Below are 20,187 nucleotides of genomic sequence, written 5' to 3'. Positions count from 1 at the left end.
ACTGTAGACAAAAAAGGCTCTAAAGAATGACCACTTGGATGTTGGAAAACAAAATCTCTCTGCAAAATAAAGTGAATAATAGCAATCTAACCTGAAGGAAGCTGAACTCCCCCTGGCGTCAAAGAGGGCAAAGAAATCACACAAGGCTCTGATACACAGATCATTTATGAATCTCCTGCACTGCGGACTCACCAGCACAAGCAGGCACACACTGACAGTTTTCTGTTAAAACTAAATCACTAACAGAGCATTCCTAGTCAGGTGTCCAAATCTGTAAAGAAACAAGTCTGTAACAATCTGCATTTCCAGTTCCCAAGTTAGACTACAACTAGCTAAGCCCACAACAAAGCTGGAATACAGAGTTCTCCCCATACCGAGTTTTTCCATGCGTCTCAGATGGAAACACAGATTAATACAGGTCAGACTACAACTTTCCAAGTCAATACATGGTGGTAAAGCTGGAGACAGGAGCAGAGGATACCAGTGCTTAGACTACAGTGATTTGATTAAATACCCCAGATCAGATGTAACACTGGGCACATGCCCAGGGGCACCTAAAGCACTTCTGTCGCCACCTGAAAAGAAGGGGACACTTTGCAAGCAATCCCCAGCACAGCTGATGCTGCAGCAGCCTCCAGCACAACTGTGTGATCCAGTGCTCCCCTCACTCACCACAATCCTTCTTCCCACCTCAGGCAGAGAACAGGACAGTAATAAATATTCAAAAAACCACAGCACATTACTGAGATGCAGTTTGTCTCCCAACTTCATTGAAAGCTTCAGGGGCACCAATAAAAACCCGGGCAGGTGACGATATACTGTAATTTATATTTTGAACAGGCATTCTCTGGGCAAAAGGAAATTCATATAATCTCCTCCTAGGCTACAGTTTGAGCAACTCACTTTACAAAGTAGTACCCAGTAAAATAGTAACCATCCAGGTCCAAGGAGTTCCTGGTTCGTAATTCATGAAGCAATTCCACCTATCTGAAGGAGGATTTATAGACTGCCTACTTTTTTAAACTTGCATTGTCTTTGATAATTACACACATTAAATGTGGGCATGGTCACTTAATGTGAGGTGAGTAGAATTTAAAGTCAAGCATTTACTACAGTTGAAAAATAATTTAGTTCAACACAGGAATGATTTCACCTGCTCAAAAAGTACAAGTTTAACAGCTTACTGATTTCCATGGAATTTAGACAGCCATAGAAGTTTTAGGTAATTTCTGAATCAAAATATTATCACTATTTCACGCTCAAATTTACATTTTGTTCAAGGGTCATTTTAACTACACAACCACAATATCCTGTTTGCTTTTCTTTGTTATGGTGTTACATTTCAAGGGCCACTTGCACTATGCATTTTGTGGTTTTCTGCACAATACACCAATACAATACACTAATTTCCAATTTTGATGTTGATGTTCCAGGCTGATATGACTCAGGCCTTACTTAAACTAACAAAGTAGCCTTTCCAGAAATTTATTGAACCCTAACCTTTGAATAAGCAATATCCCCAACAAAAGTCTGTGGAAAAGGGGAAAAAAAAACAAAAACCATCAGTGTCCTCTTTCTCAGAATGGATCCACACAGCACTAGACAGAACCAGCCTGGAAACTGTTTGATTATTAAGCCAAGCCAATAAAAATTCCATTTAGCAACTTTATATGGACATCCTAAAGAGCGCACAGATAAAGGCAAAGGAATGCTGACAGTCAAATGCACCATACAGAAGGAGGGGGAGTGGAAAAAAAAAGCAAGCATTTATTAAACCAAACCAAAGCACATCCAGCAGGCAGGAGGATCACCTTTGAAATAATCAAACACAATTATTCAGGGCATCAGGCACACACAAAGAGTTTTTTGACACAAAAGATTAATGAACCCTCGGGGTAAACAGACAAGAGTGGCAGAGCTGGCATGTGAACTTGCATGCTTGATAACACACACCTTTTTAGCCTGTCACAAGCAAAAATAAAAATTAGCATAAGACTTGCTCAAGTGTCCCATGTGTGGACGCTCTGCAGGACAAGAAGCAAAAGCAGAACCCTCAATCCCTGAACCACAAATGACAGTGAGATATTCTGCAGTTGCTTACTGTAGCCTCATTTGACAAGATGCTGTAGATGTTTATCCAGTGGATATTATGAATTCACCAGCTACACAATAGGCCACCCTGAAAGCTCCCACTATGCTAGGAACATGGAAATCCTGCAAAGGAGGACAAGCTGTAGGCCAAGAAATGCAAAAGGATCACTAGACTCATTCTAAAACTGCAGGCTCATCTTGTCCCATATCCCATCTTCAACACAGCAGCCAGAGATGGAGCAGGGTCAATAAAGCCAGCCTTTTCTTCCTTGCCATATCTTCTCAGTTTCTGGTATTCAGTGTCCAGATTGCATCTACATTGAGCTGCCCAATCATGACCAACGTTCATTAACTCCTTTGGGTGGTCTCCTTCTGAATTTGCTTCTACTATGGCAATCACAACCACAATTTACACATGCCTTGCTTTAACATTGGCAGTCAAGGCCTTCATCTGCTCCCTGCCTCACCCCTTGCACAAAGCCCCCTTAGCTCCACCATGTTTTGGTACCCAGGAGTTCAACATTGAGGATTCCTGCTCTGCTTGCCCCTACCAACAGGGCAACAACACTACAGGAACACAGCACAGCAATTCAAGTCTTAATTCTACCACCACACCACAGAGCTTCACTGTCATCATGTCACTTTTATGTTTTTCCTCCTTACAATGTGCCCCCAATTCAAGGGGGCTTTTCTTGCCTCCTTTTTCTACTTCCCTGCCTCCTTCTTGTGGGAAAGCCAAAGAGCTGCCTCGGAGCCAAGTTTGCTGCAGGAAAATTTCTTTGCTCATTTACTATATGAGCATATTTCTGAGTCCTACTCTTCACAGACTTTTGAAGATGGCCTATTCTACAGTGGTGACACTTCATAGCTAACAGGCACTAACAGAAATCCTCCTCATTTACAATGGTTTCCACTCAAGAGAGGGAAATGCATTTAAATCCCCAAAGAATACAGTCTTCACTTTGAATCAAGGACACAAAACAAGCCAGCAGACACAAAAACACTTCTAGTTGCTAACTTCACTGGGTGCACTTGGGTGTCTTTTGCACAGACTTCCACTTGATCTCACCTAAGCTAACCTATGTTATAAACATTGATTTTTAATACAAATTAATCAGCAAAAAAAATTATGGACCTCCAATGGAAAGCTGGAAAAATACCCTGTGAAAATAATTTCTTCCTGTATTTCTATTTCTTTAGCATGTACTTGAAACACTCAGGATTATCTTAGTCACATCTGTCCAGCTCAGAAAACTTCAACCCTCTCTATGTAAATAAAAAATACAGGCTTTTTCTGGTTTCAACCTGTTTTAAGTCAATTTGGACAACAGGTTTTATAGCTCTGAAGGAGTAGCTTTGTGTGTAATATTTACTTGAGTTTCAGATAACTAAAAGGAATGGTCCTGGGTGAGTGTGCTGACGAGGGATGCAGAAGAGCTGAGTATGACTCGACCCCACCTAGCAGCTCCCTTAGATGCCCCCAGGTTAAGCCCCTTCCTTCACCACATTTCTGCAATAGGAAACTGGGAGAAGCAAGTCCAACTCCCACCTGTGGCTGCTCATTCAGGCTGCTGCCACAGGGCAGGGAAGGAGATGGGATCAAAGCTGACTGTACCTTCCACACCAGTCACAAACGTGGCACCAAGATGGGACATTTTGTCCCAGCTTGGAGGAATGTCACTGCTTGCTGTCTAGTTTCAGGGACACAGAATAAATGCTTCATGGGAAGCAAATAGGAGAAACAAAAAGGTGCTTTTCCCCCTACCTCTTTAGGAAAAAAGTATATTCTCTTATAAAAATGTATGTTATTCCTACAAAAACAGCTAATCAGGTCAAACCTACAGTATTTCTCATGCTTCTTACTGCTACCTAAAATGTGATCTTTTAGGGTACAAATTAAAGGAGGCTAATTGAAAATTTTCTACATCACCTCACACTGACAGTAACATTCACACAAACATCAAATCCTGCAAAGTCACAGGCAAAAATTTCTCTATCATAAATAAAGGAATCTCAGATATGGATAATGAGGTAAGGTACAAAAAAATTATGTGGAATAATCAGGAAAAAAATCTTCCCAATATTTTCATACTTCTTACTACGCTCTGAGGAACTTCTGAGTACGCCCTTTTTTCACAGATATTGAAGATTTATGGGGGAACAAAATGCAGTCTAGGGGCTTCCAGTAGGATTTGTGCACAGGCTACAGTCCAGCAAGCTTACAATTCTGTTTGAATTTCATCCAGATGTTAGCAACAGAAGAAAGGAACACAAGAAGAATAGAAAACAGCCTCTTGGTTAAAAGACAACTGAGATTCTAGCTTCCTCGGGACAACAGAAGTCAGATGCTCTACTTACACAGAGGTGCCCTGTCATCTGAAGCAAGATTCATAGTGAGCTTTGGGATGGTGTGGTTTGGAGACAGGGTTGTTTATCCTGGGCTGCCAAGTGAGGACAGAGTTGCCAAACATATGGGGAAATTGCTTCTAGCACAATTAATGGCTTCAGCTGAGACAACAGAACCTACTCAGAGCTGTCTTCAAAGTCAGGCAGGAGACAAATTCCTTCTCCAAAGATGAAGTGCACCACAAAAACCAAAAACACCAAAAGCTACTTTCAGAAATGGGAAAGACAAATTAGAATTGTTAGCCATTTCATTTTTAAGCCATCTAAACCCAAGGACAGAGTGGAAAGCGCTCAAGGAGCAGTATGGCATACCATAATGATTTGGGAAAAAGGATGCATGGGTGGGTGGGCAGGAACCAGGGAGCACCTGGTACTCACAGTCTCAATGGCACAAAGCCACTGTTGTGCCTGTGATCCCAGGCAAGGGTGGAATGTTTGTCCACATGGGAGAAGCCACCAGCAGCAGAGCTCCTACACATGCCCAGGGTCTGGTCAGTGATGGCAGTCACTGTTAGGAAAAGAGGTAGTTCCTAGCACAGGACAAAGCAAAAATATCCCCATAAACAGAGCTATAATTAAGCCAGAAGCACACCCAGAGCTTGTCACTCAGCCTTCTCTACACTTCATTTTGGCAAATAAAGAACCATTCCAGGAAAAGTATAAACATCCAGTTGTGACCCCATAAAAACTCAATTACGTAGGAGTTAACGTCAATATAAAACAGCTTTTTACATTTACTGTAAATCTGAGTGTTTAAAACTGCGTTCTCTTGCTGTAGATTAGGCAACCAAATTTGAGCTTTAGAGCTTTTAAGGGAGGCAAAGGTTTTCTTCTGCCTCCTTCTGTAAGGAATTTCATCTCCTACCCAATCAATTAGGCATCTACTCCAAAGAAGCCTCTTGCCCAGTGCTTCCTGCACCTTTCTTTGGGGAAGCAACCAGAGCACATCTCCAGTTGAGCTGAGGCAGGACAACACCCAACAGATTTTAAATGCAGCACCATTTAAAATGTACCAGTTTATGCACACATATCTTGAACCTGGATATATGCCTTGGCACCCTGGGGTTGAAATTTGGGCTTTTGTTTAGGTATCACTCAGACTCAAGTCCATCATTAGGTTTATGAGGCATTGTTTGCTAAGGCACCTCTACAGCAACACTCCCAAAATCACAAGTTCTCAGGTATTAGTGGTTTTCCCTCATGGCCTGGGTTTTTGGCTTGTCTTCTGAACCATCTAGGAGTGGCACTAAGGCTGACTCCTGGAAGACACCATAAAGCAGAGGTGTCCAGCCTTCCAAACTCTAGCTAGCTGTACACTAAAATCTTTGCACAGCCAAGAACCACAAGTCACACGCTGCAGATTGGGAGAGCTGAACAGAGCCCAAGAACACTTTACAGGCAGATGACAGCAAGTTACTCTGAAGTACCACTGGGACACTGGGCTGGATCTCTCACACAGCTCTCAGTGACCCTCTGCCACCAAATTTGGCCTCCCTCTACTTGAAGCAATTAACAATTGAAGTTCTGAGCCAGCCCAACACTGGTCATGAAACAAAATCATGACTTGAACAGCTTGTAGTCCACATGTGGTTCTGGCACTACAAGCCGAATCCCTTGGGCAATGACTTTCAGGTTTTTGTGATTTTGACATTTTGTTTTTTAAAATAATGACTTTATTCCTCACATTTATTAGCACTCAGATCCACTGTACACAGTACTTGTTTCCTCCACATTGCTCTTGCTGCAATTTCTGGAACCACCTTTCCTTGCGTCCATTTCTGTCCATGTTTTATACTGGTTTCAACCAGCCATGGTCAAACCACACCCTATACGACAGCAGACCATGGAATATGCACTGCATCAAGCCATCTTGCTGAAGCAGTGGTTTGTAATATGGTTTCTGGTTGATTGTTTGAAAATTCCTATCCACAAGAGACACTGAAATAGTGCTAAAAGGCAGGCTAGCTCCAGAAACGTTAGGATGTTTGTGCTGCAGACTTCTGGACAGTGTAGTTCTGTTGACAGATGTGATCCCCAACCAAAGGAGAAATGCCAGCAGCAGCTTGCAAGGACAGCACCTTTACCAGTCTCATGGACTGAAGGTGGAGTGGTATTGAGACACCACACTAATAAGCCTGTACTTTGTCCCATCAGATGAGTAATCCTCCTGAGATCCAGTAAAGACCTCTTAATGAAGGAACTGCCCTAAGGATCAACAAACTAATACTGTGTTCAATTTGGCTCCAGTTTCTCAAGGAATGTGGGAAGGCGGGAGAGGAAAGAGATTGGGACTGACAAGTGTAATGAGTCAGTCTTTGGAAACCAAGTTACAGAGTTGACTCTGGTTACCTCATTTAGAGGTTGGTTCTAGAGTTGTGGCCAGAGAGCACTCATGGTTTCAAACTGGAACAGACAAACTTGGAACTCTGCCACTATTGAATGTCCCCAAGTCAACAGCTAAGATCACTCCATTATGCTCCCTCGCAAATCCTTCCCCTGCCCTTTTGGGCAAACACTGGTCTCTGGTTTCCAGCTCCAGAGTCCTCCGACACCATCCTTGGGGAGAGTCCAGGCCAAAGATCTCTTCCTCCTCAACACCACTGACAGACCTCTGGGTCTATCCTGCAAGAAGCAAGGCCCAAGAGAGGCCGCTATGCCTCACAAGCCTGGAGCCCTCTTCCACTTGTACACAAACACAGCCACTTGGACAATCCTCCTTCCTAGCCCATATGAAGTCTTTTCAGATCTCACGTGAAACTCTCCACTGATTCCTCTTCTATCTCTGCTATGCAACTTGGCCTTCAATTTGCTACTCAGTACTTCCAGCTTTCCACAGCCCATAGGTCAGGTCATTCCTAAGCTGGTCCACTCATCACCACAGAACCAGTCACGTGTGGAAAATGTGTTTCGGGACAGCAAGCAGAGCTGCTTCACAGTGACAAAAATTCATAACTGAGTGGTGAAGAGCTAAAGCTGAGAAGGAAGATTTGAATAGCAAGCAGCAAGGATCACCCAGCAAGGAGAAAACCCCAAAGCCCTTACTCACAATTTGAGAAAGTAACCACACTGGATGTGAATTGCTTTGCTGGTGCTGCTGGGACAGCCACTGTCTTTGTATCTAACTTCCTACAAGCCAGCCATGACTGACACACAGGCAGGGCAGAGGGACATTCATTAATTAAGTTACCCATTTGCTAGAGTAATCCATCACAACACTCAAGAAGGGAAGTTTTATGTAACAGTGCTTGGCCAATCCATGATAAACACAGAGGGAGGTTAAGGTGCAAGAGGTGTCCCTTTACTTCGAGCCAGCACAAGCTGATAAGGTATAAGGAATGGTCTTAAATTTCTTCACAAGATGTAGCTTTGTAGCTAGGTCACAGTGCTCTGGAATCAGCCAGTTCTTCCCGAAGCCACAAGCACTGGTTCCAGAAACCTCAGCTGCCTCAAGGTCCCCTTCATGCACCTCCTCAAGCTCATAGAACATAACTCTACTAAGGGGATTCATTTTCTGGCAGAGCCTTTAAATCCTCATCCCTTTTTGACCCATGGCAATGTTCTCACCAATAGCCCACTAACAGAAACTAGATACTCCAGCTTCCCAACATAGCCCCTCTGCACAGCTCCTGCCAGCCTCATCCCTGCTTTGCCCCTCCAGGCCTGCCCAGCTTCATGCTCTCTGTATTCTGCAAAGACACATCCCACCTTGAGGGAGGAAAGATAGATGATATCCAAGAAATGACAATGAAACAGGAAACAGTGCCAAGATGTAGCAGTAGACAACTCCTTGCAATAGTAAGCAGGACAAAGCCTGCTTACTATTACTACACGGTCTATCTAAAAGGCAGTAACAGTCTTACTTTGCAAAGGGAAACATGGACTGCTCATGGTATTGCATTAAGAGCTGTCTAACGTTTTCCCTGCCAAGGTAAAAAAAGTAGGCACTGCTTCAAGTATGCTAAAATACTTGGCTGTCAACAGATTTTCATTTAAAAAAAAAATCTTTTATTCCAATACAGGAAAGAATTGTGTTTCATAGGAAGACTCATCTCAATCTCACAACTGATATGCCCCATTATAACCTCCTGGGATCTGTTTAGATGTTTATTCATTCTGTTTAGATGAATAAACTGAGATGACACAGTCACATATCACAAGCATCTTTTAATCCTGAGAGACAGAACAGTGACAGCTTATGTGGCAGAAATACCTGGTTCCTTGGGCAGAGCCTGCAGTACTTCACTGATCTTTCTGTGGGGGTTCTATGGGTCTACCACCTGTCAACACAGATCCAGCAGCCAACTCCACCTGAGGTCAGAGTCCAAGGGAGGTCAGGACCCTGATTTCTACCAGCGTTAAGAGAAACCTATCCAAGGAGGCACCCAAGTCAGCATCCTACTCAGTGCATGAAGCTTAAAGAGATAGGGCAGTATCCTGAGGCAGGAAAGGATCTTAGTGAGAGGGCAGACAGCCTTCAGCTTGTTGTTAGGCCCTTTTTTCACAGCCTGGCAGAAACGGAGTGAAAATATGTTTTAGCATAATCTGTGCATTGAGAGGTCTGATCCCCTCAAGACCCATGCACAGGAGGTCCTATAAAGTGGCAGCCAAACACCAACCACAGATGTGTCTGCACAAATGCTGCCAAAGGGGGGAAAAGAAGAGAACACAGAGAAACAAAGTTTATCCAGGAATATGAACTATTCTGTGAGGTCAGCTATAGAAGACCTTGCGGCACTGAACCCTTGCAACTTGTCAAGGTAGGCACTGAGCAGAGCCACCAGCCAGCCTGTTGGAAAGATGTCATTCTGCCCAGACCTCAGAGCAGCCCTTGGATACCTGCTAAATCATTCCCTGGCTATGCCCTCCAGCAGTGCTGGGGGACTTGCAGTGGTAAGAGCCCTACCCAGTCCAATCTGCTTCATCAGTCTGGCCTTGCGAGATGAAGGCAGGAGGATGCAGCTTAAGTTGTCTGAGATCAAACCAGTACTTTGCCACAGGGAACTGCCTTATAACACCACCTTAAGTCAACAGTTACATCAGTTATTTTAAAATAGTTGATAATCTGGTATCTAAATGCAGAAAATTAAATATTCCTCCTTTCCTCCACCCTCCTCCCACTTCTATCCCTCTTTTCCCATCCCACTGCCCTCCCAGTAAGGCAAAGTATAGGATCAAATCTCATGAACTGTTCCCAGGAAATATCCTCTCCTTCAGTGTACTGCAGGCCCTACCTTGGTTGAGGTAGGTCAGAGTTTCTTCGTGCAGTTTCACGGCGGGGGAGGTGGCTGTGCAGAGGACATACTGGAAGGGTGGCAGTTTGGCATCGTTCTCAGGAGACAGCTGCGGCTCTTCCTGCTTGAAGATCGGCAGCGCAAGGACATCTCTGCAACGTACAAGTTATACACAGTCAAAAAGAGTTTATGGACTATTCTAGCCTCAATCTGCATCTGGTTCTCATGATCTGAGGTAGCAGGGTTGGTCTCTGAAAAACACCTGGTTAAAATGGCTAAAAGAGGGAGAATTTGGCCTGTTTAATGTAACCAGGCAACTTCTGCATCTAGGATATCAACACTGTACACAAAAGAACATAGCCCTGTCAAAACAGCATCTCTGAGAATTAAGCCAAATTTTTAATAAATAAATGAGATTTACTTTTAGGTTAAGCAGTCTTCTTGATGAGGAAAAAATATCAAAATAGATCCTTCATCCTTATGGACATATTTGATAAAGAGTTCTCAGGTTCTCAGATAAAAGCCTTTAAAAAAAAAAAAAAAGACAAGAAAAGGCACTTTGACAGCCCAATGTCAGATCAGTAGAATGTCTTCAAGTCGCAGCCACGGGTGAGAAGTAGACACAGCCCTGGTGTACAAAGGTGGTATTCAGGTAAATGATAGATCAACAGATGGATTAATTTATTCTTAATATCTCCCTGCATTCTAGTAAACCTGGTCCCAAGGAATCACACAGCTCTTAAGTCAGCACTGGGCTACCTTTGTAAATGCACACACAGGTGTGAGGGAGCAGCTTCACTAGGACCTGCACACAGCCTCAGCTCCCACTTCTTTACAAAATGCTGATAGTGACCTGCCTGCTGACTTGGTCCCAAGCTGATGCCAACCCACACTAATCCCCAAGCAGAACTGGTATTAGCAAGGCTGAGTGCTCAACAAATGATGAGTTGATTAGTACAAAATGAGATGCCAGGAATAAGCATTCTTATCTCAGCCTGTCTGGTACTGAAGAACCACATTAGTCTTCCTATGCCACTGACGCTGCTGATCATTGTGTCCACCTACTTAAAACATTAATACCCTTCCAAATTAGGAGGATTATACTGAACAGGGTGACAATTCAGAATGAGCGATTCTTTTTCTCCTCTATTTCTTCCACATGCATGAAGACTTGAGATTCTCTTTACACAGGCTGAAGTTCTGCTCTTTTTGACAACCCCATACACAAAATGCTCTAAGAAAACTATCCAGCAAGTACAGGCATGCAACCCTAAAAGGGCATTAATAATTTTTTCCTTGCCTGTTCAGTTAATGATCCACTCACAGGACTCACAACCTTGAAGGCTACCCAGGTCATCAGTGAAACAGTGCAGCAGTTTAGAATAAACTGCTTAAGTGCCTGGTTCAAACACAGGTACTCCTGTTTAATGGAAAATAGTGCCAGAGAGCAAATTGTGCCATTTCAGACGCAGATAGAAGAAAAGAAACACCCACCTCTGTTTCCATTCTCTCTTCCAACCCCACACCCCCAGTATTATCAGCCACTCGAAGGCATCCAGCCCCATTTGCTTCCTGGCATTACTGACATAATCACAGCTCTTGCCTAACTGCTGCCACGGAGAGGGATTTTTTTTCCTTAGCGATGATTTACTACAGCAATGAAGTGACAGAAATGCCTGCAGTAGATTTCTGAAATAGATAGCATTGCTCCACACACATGCAGGATCTGATACTGCTCTGGAGTCATTTCACTCAGCCCGGAGTCATCTCACTCAGCCTGGATGCCAACATTTGCTCCTAAGGATGCCAACATTTGCTCCTAACCCGCTCTGCACAATGCTCTCTGAATGCCTGTGGCTTTACAGATGAGAGCAGGTCAAAAGCTCCATCGCCTGGGAACTTCTGCAGTTCAGCAGAAGCAGTGCACAAAATCTGGCCTGGCTTTAACAGTTAGGGGTGAGGAATTTGTACATATACTCACCTGAAACAGCTGAGATATTTAGGCAAGGGGAAGTCAAAATTTAAATACCATATTTCACATCAGGTTCTTTGCACCCCTACACCTGCCAGCACAGCTGTCTGACCACTGAATTCTGCAAGCATGGAGGAATCCATGACTTGGTTTCTGGAAAGCTTCACCATATTAAAGCTCTAACAAAGCCACACAAGTTAATCACATTTTTCTTCCTACAGCATTTAAAGTAACGGCCTGTGGTATAACTGCTTTGGGTCAAGACCTTTTTAAGCATTCAACCCTACTATAAGTGTTTGGACCTTAGAATGAGATCAAAAGAATTTTTAAGTTATAAGTATATAAAGCCATCACAACACTTACTCAACTCTTCACTCAAGAGTTGCAAATCAAGTTTAGGGAAAAAACAGCTTTTACAACAGTTCCTATCCTTAAAAAAAAAGAAAACATTTAACTCCTTAAAACTCTCCCAATTTTCACCGTTATGCTAAAGATTTTACAGTTCTGGACTTAAATAACAATTCATTTGCATACCTGGAAGGAGAGCAAGTTAATTGAGAGTTCATTCTGCTGACAGAACAGAGAGTAAAACACGTACTGCATTTTCATAAGAAATTAATGAAAATTTGCAAGAATTTTTCTGTAGCATCATGTTGTTCCAGCTACAAATACCACTGAGGTACAGCAGAACTTACACGGATGTCTCAAATAGACAGAAAGCTCTCTATCTCTGCAAAATATAACTTACACAAACTTTTCTTACAGCAACTTCAAATATTGTACTATTTCAGCTTCTTGTACTGTTACTACAAAAGGCTATGGAAAGCCTTCAGAAAGGCAATGCTCAGCAGGAAAATGCCCCTGTTAGAAATGAATGTCTTGACACATTCTCATGGAAAGTGAATTGGCCAGAATTAGCCATCTCTACATAAAGAAACAAGGGTTTTGTTCAACCAACCTCTCCTGAAATACCTGAGGGCATTGTTGCCCTAGAAGTGGTTATAGGGATTTTAATCCCAGATAAAACCCAACATGTTAACAGCAGTAGATACTCACTAAAGCTGAAGCTTGCTCCTAAAACACTAACAGGTCACCTCCATATCAGCAGCCTTCCTGACAGAACAGATACCCTTTATCTCCAAACCAGCAACAAGCCAGCAAAAATAAGCTAATATGTTTTCTGGCCCATTAAACAGAATTTAAATTGTGGAGTAAAGCCTGACCTAGACCTGATGATCTTGTAGCACTCTTGCTACAAATCCATGGAGTTAATGCAGCAGCCTGACCACCGTAAACACCCTCTAATGGAGAATATGCTGATGCTCCTCTGCTAGTACCATTTTTACTGTCCTAAACTAATCAGATTTACAAGTGCAAAGCAAGAGAGAACAGGACTTTTGCCACATACATGTTGTGAAACTGAGTTATTGACATAGAGGGAGGAGATGAAGAATCTTGTACGAAGAAACGAAAAAGCTGCCAGAAGGCAAGGATCTCCCAATATTATATCATTTGATAATGGGAGATTATTATTTAGTCCAAAATAAAATTCCTTTGCAAGTACACTGATATGTAGCAGGAATAGTCAAGATAGCGTGTCTCCTTGAAAAAGAAGCATTATCTGTATTCGAAGTGCTTCCCCAGACAAACTCAATGTTCTCTCAAGAGTGGTTATTTGGGGGTACATTTGAAAGTCAGAGTTCTTGGGCCACAGCCACGTTCTCCACTGCCACAATTCAGCAAAATCCCACTCCAGCAATAGTCACCAGCAGACGGCTGAGCTTTATATCTTCAGAAAGGAAATAATTCACAAACACCCAGCAAAACGGGAACTCCCAAAGTTGCCTGCTTTGACATCGTTTGGAGGGAGGAAACACGGGCTTGCGCTACACATGTCACAGACTATTGTTCAGCAGCCCTTGTACTTAAATTAGGCACATTTAATTGAACGCAACTGTGCGGAGGCAGGAAAAAGCTGGTTTAGGCAAGTTCAGAAAGTGAAATTCTGGGCTTTTCACACATCGTCCTAAAACGCAGAGAAAGAAACCCCATCCCCAGAAAACTGGGTGCCTTCTCAGTTTGCCAACAGGCGCTGTCCTAGACCTCCGACAGCGCTCCGCCGCTGCCGCACCTCCTCGCCCGGAGCTGCGCTACCCCAGCCCGGAGAGGACGGAACCCGGCACAAGCGATAAAGCAACGCTGCGGGGAGCTGCCTAACCAGGCGCTAAAACAAATAAAGAAGGAAAAAGAGACAGCAAAAAAGGAAAACGGTGTCTCAGACAGAGGGAGCGGCGGCGCTGGGCACCGGGAGGGAAGCGCGGGCAGGCGGCCGCGGGACGGGGCACCCGAGCGAACATCCCCGTGCCAGGGCTGCCGCCCGGACTCACCGCAGGTAGCTGCCGGTCGAGTGCTGGTTGTAATGCTCCGGCTGCGTGTGCCAAAACAGCATCTTGGGGGCGGCCGGCGGCGGTCCCTGCGCTGCGGAGCGGCGGCCGCGCTGCCCGCCCCACGGGTGCCCGGCACGGCTGCCGCCAGCTGGAGCCGCGGCCCCGCCGGCTCCCGGCGCTTTTATGGCTCAGCCCCGGCGGGCGCGGGTTGGCCGGGCCGGGCGCCGCAGCCGGGCGAGCCCTCCCCCGGCCCGCCCCGCGCCAGCCCCGGCCCGGGGGGCACGGGCCGCGGCCCCGGGGCGGAGCGCCGGCCCCCGCGCCGGGCGCGGTGAGGGGCCGGGGGGGCCCGAGGGGCCGTGAGGGGCCCGAGGGGCCGGGCACGGCACCCCGGGCCATCCCCGGCTGTGCTGGAGCTGCCGCCGGGCCGCTGAGCTGTGGGTGAAACCGAGCCGCTCCATCCTACACCAGTGTGGAAGTCCTGCTCAGGTTCCTCGGCGGTCCCTGTTTTCCTTAAATGAGCCACAGCTGATGGCTCCGTGCTGTCACTTACTCTCCCCTGTGCCTCATGTCAACGCCCTTTGTGTCAGGGGGTATTCTCCAACTGAGAGAGCAAGAGGCAAAGTTTTCCAGAGAAAGGTAGATGAAGAGGAGAACAGTGTCAGAAACTAAACTCACCCCCCACCCATTTGAAACCCTCCTGTCCTTTCTATCTCAACTCCCCAACACATACGGAGAAATCTATTTCTTTTCCATTTCAAATTGCAGATCCTGATCCTCGCCCACAAAGCTGCCCATAGCTGTCATTTTCCTAACTCTGTGCTCTCAGGGCTCTTTCATGTCCCACCAGTCATTCTCTGGTCTGATAGTTTGGAGGGGGGGAACAAAAGGGTAGAGGGACTCCCTGTTTAGTCCTTTCACACTGTCTATCCACCAGCAGAAATTGAAACAGATCCTTAGTTACTCTGAATCATTAAACATCTTTCAGTCAGTTCTTCAGGAGAGGGCTTCCTGTCCCTGAGGTTCCTGGTCAAATTTCAGCTGAGAAAAAGGCACTTGACTCAGGGTACTTGTCAGCATTGACTGTCAGATTTCACCGTCGGATGAGTTTTTTCAGTCAGATGAATTTTCTATTTTCCTGCCATGATTATAGAATATTGCTATTGTCGTAGCATTTATAGATCATTGTTAGGTCAAGCCCAATATAGTCAGATGCAATATAACTATAGGCATTGGTTTTTTGCATCTTGAGGTAAAGAACAAGGTAGCCCGAAAGGTAACTAAGCAGCTTTACAGAGGTGTTATGAGTAAAAGTTTTTAGGATGCATTGCTTACATCTGTTTGTCTCTGTTAATTTCAGAGTAAGAAATTGCACATATCAATGTCCCTTTATGGTGTCCTCGGTTACTACACAGTTAGACAAACACTGGCTCTAGCAAAGCAAAATGGCTGGAGTTATCTTTTTTATACTCTTGAAAATATTTAGCTCTGGTCACACAACATCTGAGACCTTGATTAAGCAAAGACTATATATAGCTCTTGGACAGAGAAACAAGGCAAAGTTTGCAGAGCCGTCCAAGGACTTCTCTAAATAGTAAATATCCTTCCACAGTTTAAGTAGTTCGCTGCACCTACTGGGGAAATATGAAGTCCATTGTGAAAGTAAATTGCCATACTGTATAGAACAAACGATCCCATCAAGTCTGGCGTGATATATTTGCTTTACTATCCTTCTAGAAAGTACATATGTTGGAATGAAAATTACTTTAAAATAATTTCACTCATTTCCTCTCTCGCTTGTTGATGAATGTAGAAAATAAGGTGAAATTTACTAATTAATTTTACAGAGACTCTGGCAGCAGCTCTCATTCCTGTCATTCCCATTCCTTTCTAAGCCAAATCTGATGAAGAAAAATACTTCTTTTTTCCTTGTCTACCTCTCCTGAAAGAAATCTCAGCCATTTCATGGTCTAACTGCTGCTCATCCCCCAGTGCAGAAGTTTGTGTCACAACATCAAATACCTTCTCCTGGCCTTCAGAACCCACCACATCACACAGGCCAAATTATCCTCTGCACCTCTCTCTCTGGGGCTCCCAGCATCTGCTCTTCCTCTTACCTTAACACAACCCCTCAGTGAAGAAAACTTCTCCATCACAGCTTTCTCACCCAAACTTCCCTTTACTTTCCTACTTCCTCCCAGATTAAAGTAATTTCTTTTCTGTGCTGATTGCTTTTCATCTCTCATTTTAGATGCTTGTTCAATTTTCCATGGTAAAATACTTTGATCATATGATTAAAAGGGATTGATTGAATATTTTGTTTGATGGATTTTTCTACTTGAGGTAATGCTACGAAGGGACCTTGGGATACTTTTTGTGTTGAAAAAAGGTATTTTAAAAAATCCTTTTCCTGTGGATGTTTGTACCTGGAAACCCAAGTAGCATGCCAGTGAGTTCAGTCCAAAAGTTCATTCTGCTGCTTCACTGTTCGTTGCAATCCCTTTAGCTAAGCACTGAGTGGGAAACTCTTTCATCTGCTTCACTGGAGAGTCAAGAAGTTTTGATCAGCTTTTCAGCACCTGGAACCAAACTAGCAGAATTTGCAGTGAAGTGACTGAGATACAGTCGCATATTCAGTTCCCTTTCTGCTCTGGAAGAACAATGTTCCCATTAGCCAAGGGTCTAAGTGGATGTGAGCATTATAACACTGTAGAGATGGCTACCGATGTGTAAAAGAGGTGAAACGCTTGCATGAAACTGAAAAGAAACAGAACATCTCTATACCTTTCTGACTTCATCACAAACATCTGGGAAGTCTAACACGATGTTCTATATCAGTTTAGCAATTTTGTGTTCACAAAGCCCCAGATAACCTTGAAGGATCAAGGGTGAACATTATACTGTACCAAAGAACTCCCAAAAGCAGCCACTTATTCAGGGATTACTCCACCTCCCTCCTGATGCACAGACCATAGAATCTGGGTGAACTGCAGGAATCTGAAATGAGCTGCAGAAACTTACTGAGATGGTCACCCAAGCACTGAATATGCTCTTATGAAAAACAGTCAACATGTGCCTTTTGTGTTGCCTTTCTGTATATTTTAGGTCACAGGTTTCCAGCCTTTGACTTGGGGATCCTTGGGAGAGTTATATTGAAGGAAGCTCTGGAAGATAACCAAGAAATGTGACTGGGCTATGACTGGCTAAATTTGCTCAACTTTCCCCAGAAAATACTGAAGGCAGCAGAAAATAGAAAGGACTGCAAACCTGAGGTTTTAATCAACTGCAATATTATGAATGAAAAAAGGAACAGCTTTTACACAGCCCTTATTCTTTTAAATTGAGAAAAACATTGCTTTGTCTTTGACAGGGCTTGGGACTGCTTCCAGTTGCAAGTACAGGCTTTCACAGGTAGCCCACTGACCCTCAAGGTCTCCTCATTTATTCCATGCTGGTCCACTTTTCAGATGGAAACCAGCCTAGATGTGTTCCCATGGCCCTCAACAGAAGCTCTGGGCAGTGGCTACCACCAGGAGTATGAATGTAGTCGTGGTGTTACAGCCAAGAAGGAGGACACTGAACTGGAAAAACTGAGAATGAACAAGGTCTTGAAAGTGTGTATTATACTGACAGAAACACAAAACTTATTTTGGTTTTACAAGAGGAAGATTAACAGGTGACTCAAACATAGTTTATAAATACTCACATGGAAAATCAACATTTCATCAAATATGCTCCTGAACCTCAAAACAAGAGCCACAGAATAAACACTGCAAGTTAATAAAGTGAGGCTAAGAACAGGCTGCAGTGAAGTATGTATTATGTATTATTATGAGTATAACTTTCCCAAACTTTGTGGTTAAAGCCATCTCCCGCCATCCCTATTTTCTAAATATAATTACAAACTATTTTTTTTTTCACCAAAAAAAAACCAAAAAAATTGAACAGAAAGGGATCAATTTAGGTCCTGTGGACAGTTTGACAGAGAAGAGCAAAGAAGCTCACCACGACTCTTTACTCTTTCTATCTTTACAATCTCTGACGTCTCCTGCCAAAGGCTTCCAAAAGCCATCTTATTAAAGTCACCTCCCTGCTCTACCTCGTGCGTGTGGAGCAATGTGTCCCCTTCCCTGACAATCAAAATGCCCCGATGCTCGTATGTTGTGATGTGCTGTCAACACAATCAGCCTGACACAATGAGAACCACATTAACTGAACTTAATAGCAAAACAAATATCAGGAAGAATACCACACAGACTGGCTTATTTTCTTATCCAAGTCATTCATTAAAACCCTCACCATTTTCTTACTTATCAGAGGTCACCATCAAATTTCCAGCTGCCACTAAATTTCCAGGCACAACATAGCACTGATGTATCCACGAGGTCTTTTTGCCACAGAAATTAAGCCTCATTTGCGAGCTCTCCCCAGTGTCATATTAATCATTTTGACTGTCCTGATTTTATCACCAGAATCAAAATTTTCTTTCTTCCTGGTGAACATTTCTTTTAAAGTAATTTTGTTGTGGAAACAAAAAAAATATTTACACAATGAGGAAGATGGATGATTGGATGACAAAATAAGTGCTTTTTAAATGCTCATTATACATCTATTGGCATTGGCTGTCTCATTGTGAGCTACAGGCTGCAATCGTGGGGACACACAGTAGTCGTGTTTACATTGCTGCAATAGAGACCTCCAGAGCCAACAGCACAAGTCAGAAAGCAGCACATGACTTAGGGGAAAAAAAAAAAAAAAAAAACATAAGAATGAAAGAACAACAGCAGAAAAAAAAAAAATGTACTTTTTGAAACAGCTGTGCCCAGAACATGGCTGGGGGTTAGATATGGTCCCTCTGCCTGAGATCACTATCTGTGCTGCGCTCCTGTCCTGGCTGGAGCAGCATGAATACATCACACCCTCACACACCAGGGTGGCAGGGCAGGGGAGACCTTCACTGCCTGGTGCTCTGGGGGGAGCAGTGGCAGGAGGTGAAGCATTGTCACTCAGAGCTGACAACAGCCCAGCTCTGCTCACAACTCTGCTGCCTTTGCTTCATAGCTGAAAAATTGTAGCTGGGCCAAAAATATCTGTGATGGCTGAGTGTATCCCACATCCGCCCACCAGCCTGGTCTGCAGGCCTGCCCCAAACACTGGTGTCAGCAGGGAGAAGTTGCATGGGGAAGAGAGGCCAGGAGCCAGGCTGCAGCAAGAACTGTCTGCTTCAGCCAGATTTGCCAAGGGTGGGTGTGGGAAAGCAGAAGAGGTGCCAGAAGATGTCTAGTCCATAGATCCCACAGACCAAGGCTGTGTCCTCTCTACTCATGGAAAGGGAGTCCTAAAAGCCTGAACAAGAGGCAGAAGACTCCCTCTGGAGACTTGCAGGCACTGCCAAACTGGGTGGGATGGTTGGCATACTGAGCACCAGTGCTTTGATCAGCAGGACCTTGGGAAGCTTGAGGCCATGAGAAACCTCACTGAGTTCTGCAGAGCCATGCAAAGCACTGCACCATGCTGGAGTAACCCCAAGCATCAGTTCGGGCTGGGAGCTAGCTGACTGCAGAGCAGCCCTAAGGAGAAGGACCCAAGTGTTGTTGAAAGATTAAGTACAAAACAACTGTTCCCCCTTGCCACAAATGAGGCAAACCACTCCCCATAATGGATGAGATCAAGGAAAGCTATCGCCCCTTCTCCTTGGTGCTGGTGGAACTGCACCTGTTTGAGCCTCCTGTTCAAGGTGGAGAGTTTGGACAGATCCAGCAGGTGAACTGCTGAAACACTCAGCGCACAGACCACTTGTCCTGTGAGGAGAGCTTGAAGGCATTAGGCTTGGTGGGTCTGAGGATGATGAGGTCAAGACAGGTCCTAATAGCAGCCCATTATTCAAAGGCATTAAAAAAGGTGATGAAGTCAAGCACTTCTCATTAGCAGCAGTGATCAATGCAGTGTCCACAAGCTGTCACTTGGAGATTAGACTGAGCATTAGCAAAAACTCCTTCACCAGAGGACTGGAACAGGCTACCAGCCAGGCTTTGGCATCTCCATCCTTAGAGGTGTTCAAGATGACAGCAGCAGAGCCATGGTTGATATAGTCCAGTGTAGG

General features: G+C 44.3%; 1 protein-coding gene across 1 annotated transcript in view; it reads right to left on the bottom strand.

Annotated features, from left to right (window-relative positions):
* TFCP2L1 (transcription factor CP2 like 1) overlaps positions 1–14,230 on the bottom strand; it is a 30,102-nt gene extending 15,872 nt beyond the window's left edge. The window contains exons 1-2 of the mRNA XM_021526311.2: positions 14,088–14,230; positions 9,729–9,880 (exon numbers count right to left, since the gene is read on the bottom strand). Coding sequence (XP_021381986.1) covers positions 9,729–9,880; positions 14,088–14,149 — 214 coding nt within the window. The 5' untranslated portion in view covers positions 14,150–14,230. The remainder of the gene's footprint in view (positions 1–9,728; positions 9,881–14,087) is intronic.
* Positions 14,231–20,187: the final 5,957 nt, after the last annotated feature.

The sequence above is a fragment of the Lonchura striata genome, chromosome 8 (assembly GCF_046129695.1).
Source record: "Lonchura striata isolate bLonStr1 chromosome 8, bLonStr1.mat, whole genome shotgun sequence".
Taxonomy (NCBI): Eukaryota; Metazoa; Chordata; class Aves; order Passeriformes; family Estrildidae; genus Lonchura; species Lonchura striata.
Note: the sequence above shows the minus strand (reverse complement) of the source record. Positions and strands in the feature narration are given on the sequence as shown.